The sequence below is a fragment of the Vigna umbellata genome, chromosome 10 (assembly GCF_029865625.1).
Source record: "Vigna umbellata cultivar VRB3 chromosome 10, Vumbellata_1.0, whole genome shotgun sequence".
In the NCBI taxonomy this organism is placed as follows: domain Eukaryota; kingdom Viridiplantae; phylum Streptophyta; class Magnoliopsida; order Fabales; family Fabaceae; genus Vigna; species Vigna umbellata.
The window spans coordinates 13,779,781-13,782,792 of NC_142174.1; the positions used below are offsets into that span (position 1 = coordinate 13,779,781).

At 40.1% G+C, this 3,012-nt stretch overlaps 1 protein-coding gene across 1 annotated transcript; it reads left to right on the forward strand.

The window, feature by feature from the left end:
• Positions 1-1,276: 1,276 nt before the first annotated feature.
• On the forward strand, positions 1,277-2,549 carry LOC148191968 (LOB domain-containing protein 37-like). Its single transcript, XM_088099918.1, has 2 exons — positions 1,277-1,613; positions 1,700-2,549. The coding sequence occupies exons 1-2, from the start codon at positions 1,430-1,432 to the stop codon at positions 2,233-2,235; spliced, it is 720 nt and encodes a 239-aa protein (XP_087956044.1). The 5' UTR covers positions 1,277-1,429; the 3' UTR covers positions 2,236-2,549.
• The last annotated feature ends 463 nt before the right edge of the window (positions 2,550-3,012 follow it).

Below are 3,012 nucleotides of genomic sequence, written 5' to 3' on the forward strand. Positions count from 1 at the left end.
ATTAAGAAAGTAAATTGGGAACCAAAAAATCCTTCAAACAACATGTTATAAAGGATAGGCTTAATACCCTATTTTGTCCCCAGTTCCGCTCGAAAATGTCAAATTAGTCCATCCTTTAAAAAATGCGTCAATTACGTCCTCACTTAATAAAATTTGCATCAATGAGATCCCTTCCGTTAAATCCGTACAAACGGCGTTAATTATCTAAGTAGAAGAAAGAGAAAAATAATTAACGCCGTTTGTACGGATTTAACGGAAGGGATTTCATTGATGCAAATTTTATTAAGTTAGGACGTAATTGACACACTTTTTAAAGGATGGACTAATTTGACATTTTCGAACGAAACTAGGGACAAAATAGGGTATTAAACCTAAAGGATATAAACATAGGATTCACACATATCAATTTCCACACAAAAATACGTACAAAAAAGATCAGTGATTGAATCAACAACTATTTAACAGTGATTATTTTAATAAAGACAAAATTATATATTTCGTAACTGTTAAAAAAGCAAAAGTGCATCTTCTAAAAAGTTATTCTATTTTTTAAACACAAAACGAAAAAATAGTAATGATAGAAATTGTTTTCTTTTATGTATAATTTTTTCACTTGAAGCGAATAAAGTTTATCACTATTTTATTTCTGAGCTATTATTTTTTTATCTATTTTTTTTCTCCATGTATCAAGCAGACCGCTCATAATTTTCTAGAAATACTTACGCATCAGAATTATTACATAAACTGTAGTGAAGCTAAATCCGTAAGTTTTTACCAAAAATACCATCTACAGGAACACATATTCCACTCCCTCAGTGCCAAAAGTGAAGCATTCCGAATTCTGTGTTCTTTATTTTAATGATAAAAAGAATATAAATAGTAGTGTGGTGTAGAAATATTATTATTGTCTCAATTAGAAAAAAAAGGAAGATTAGGAAGAGTTGCATGAGGAAAAATGGAGGGCAAGTAACAGTAGATTCATTCCATTGGTGAAAAGGACAGGCACCCATCAATATCTGAAAATTGTGTGAATGCCAAAGAAAATGTAAAGAATCCAACGGTGGAGGAACATCCATCCGCGGAGACACGGAGCCGCTCACGCCCAACTCCTTGGAATCTCACCCTTCCATACAACCCACCGCACGCAGACATAAACACACACTACCACTAACACTAACTCACTCCAACTTAACCTAACCATGGTTAATTCCCAACCCTCTTCTATCTCGCTCCTCCCGTCACGTTAACGTTTATTTATACCCCAACTGCACCCCGACTCAACTTCCATTATCCGCCTCTCCGTCTTCCTTTCCCGTTAATCCTTGTCTTCCTCTGCTTTGCCTTCCATGTGAGGCTGATTCTGCAGAGTTCACAAAGCAAAAAACACACACAAACACACACACCACTCTCTTTCTTTCCATAGGGAGGCATGAGTTGCAACGGTTGCCGCGTCCTTCGAAAGGGTTGCAGCGAGTCTTGTATCCTGCGGCCGTGTCTACAGTGGATCGATACTCCAGAGGCCCAAGGTCATGCCACTGTCTTTGTTGCCAAATTCTTCGGTCGTGCTGACCTCATGTCTTTCATTTCCAACGTCCCTGAGGCCCAAAGGCCCGGTAACTAAATTTTACTTTCACTTCTCTTACAGACCTCACTTTTTTTTTCTTCTTTTTTCATGTCTGATGCCGCTTCTTTTATGCAGCTCTGTTTCAGTCTCTGCTGTTTGAAGCTTGCGGACGAACGGTGAATCCCGTCAACGGTGCCGTTGGCCTTTTATGGACTGGAAACTGGCACGTGTGCCAGGCGGCGGTTGAGACGGTGCTGCGTGGCGGTACTGTCAGGCCGGTGCCGGAGCTTCTTGGCCTTGACGCTCCCACTCCTGACGACGCCTCCGAAGGTGAAGTTACCTGTAACGACAAATGGAGGGTCCGAGATCCGAACCCGAGTTTCCGGTTGCCTGGTTCGATGTCCGATAAGGCTGCTTCTGGTGGTAAACGCAAGCGATTGGAAGAGCTTGCAAAGCTGCAGACGGCCACCACTGATCTCAATCTCCGTTTGACACCGAGTTTCCTGCAGAACGCGGCGAGCTTCGGTTGCCGACAGGAAATTCGATGGCCGAGATCGCCGTCGATCAACTCGGAGGAGTCCGGGACCACTACGGCGGCTTGCTTGGAAGGCGGGATCGGAGATCACTACGCTCCCGACGGAGGCCGGAAAGTGTTAAACCTCTTCATTTGAGAGTTTTCTCTCTCCTCTCTCTATGAGATTCGTGTTTGAGGGTTCTCGCTGATGCGTCCTTTTTCCCTCTTTTTATCGCTTTTATTTAGAGAAGAGGTTTTTCCGGAATTGAATCCGGTGAGATTTTGTTAGAACACCGGCACAGGATTTTTCTCTCTGTCGTTCTTTGTAGATGGACAGACAGGGTGAGAAAGATGAGGGTTCGTCGGTGATAAATTTTCCTTATCTCTTTTTCCTTCTTTTTTTTTGTTTTGTTCTATCAAAAGTGTTATGAAGAATATTAATTATTAAATAATTAAATACATATTTCGTGATTTTCGCGATGCTTCTACCGGAAAAAAAAAAAAACATGGAGACTATACATTTGTGACCTGTACATGTTTGGATACAGTTTTAGCGGTAAAAAAATTGGTTAATTCCTTGATTTAAAGGAATTAAAAAGGATGATGAATATTCAGGTTTTGATTATTTGCGTCCAGGTTTTCCAGCTGCGTTTAAAGAATTTGACCTGATCCATTCATAAACGGCATGTGGGAGCTGTCTGATGACTCAGACTCAATCCATATGACGTTGTTATTTATTTACCTGACCTTTCAACCTTTCAAAGCTTCAACGTTGTGCAATATTGAATTGCATCCCCTTGAATTTGTGCTTTTATTTAATGATAAATAAATAAACAAGCATATGCAGTTGAAGAGACAGGATCATTTAGACTCCATCTCCTTCAGTATAATCGATTTTAATATTTAATACTTTCAAACGAATTCTCTTAAGTAT

What these genes read in the sequence shown, in the direction of transcription:
- LOC148191968 (XM_088099918.1), top strand. Translation starts at nt 1,430, where the DNA reads ATGAGTTGCAACGGTTGCCGCGTCCTTCGAAAGGGTTGCAGCGAGTCT. An exon ending in CCCTGAGGCCCAAAGGCCCG is followed by an intron (nt 1,614 to 1,699) that starts GTAACTAAATTT and finishes TCTTTTATGCAG; the next exon opens with CTCTGTTTCAGTCTCTGCTG.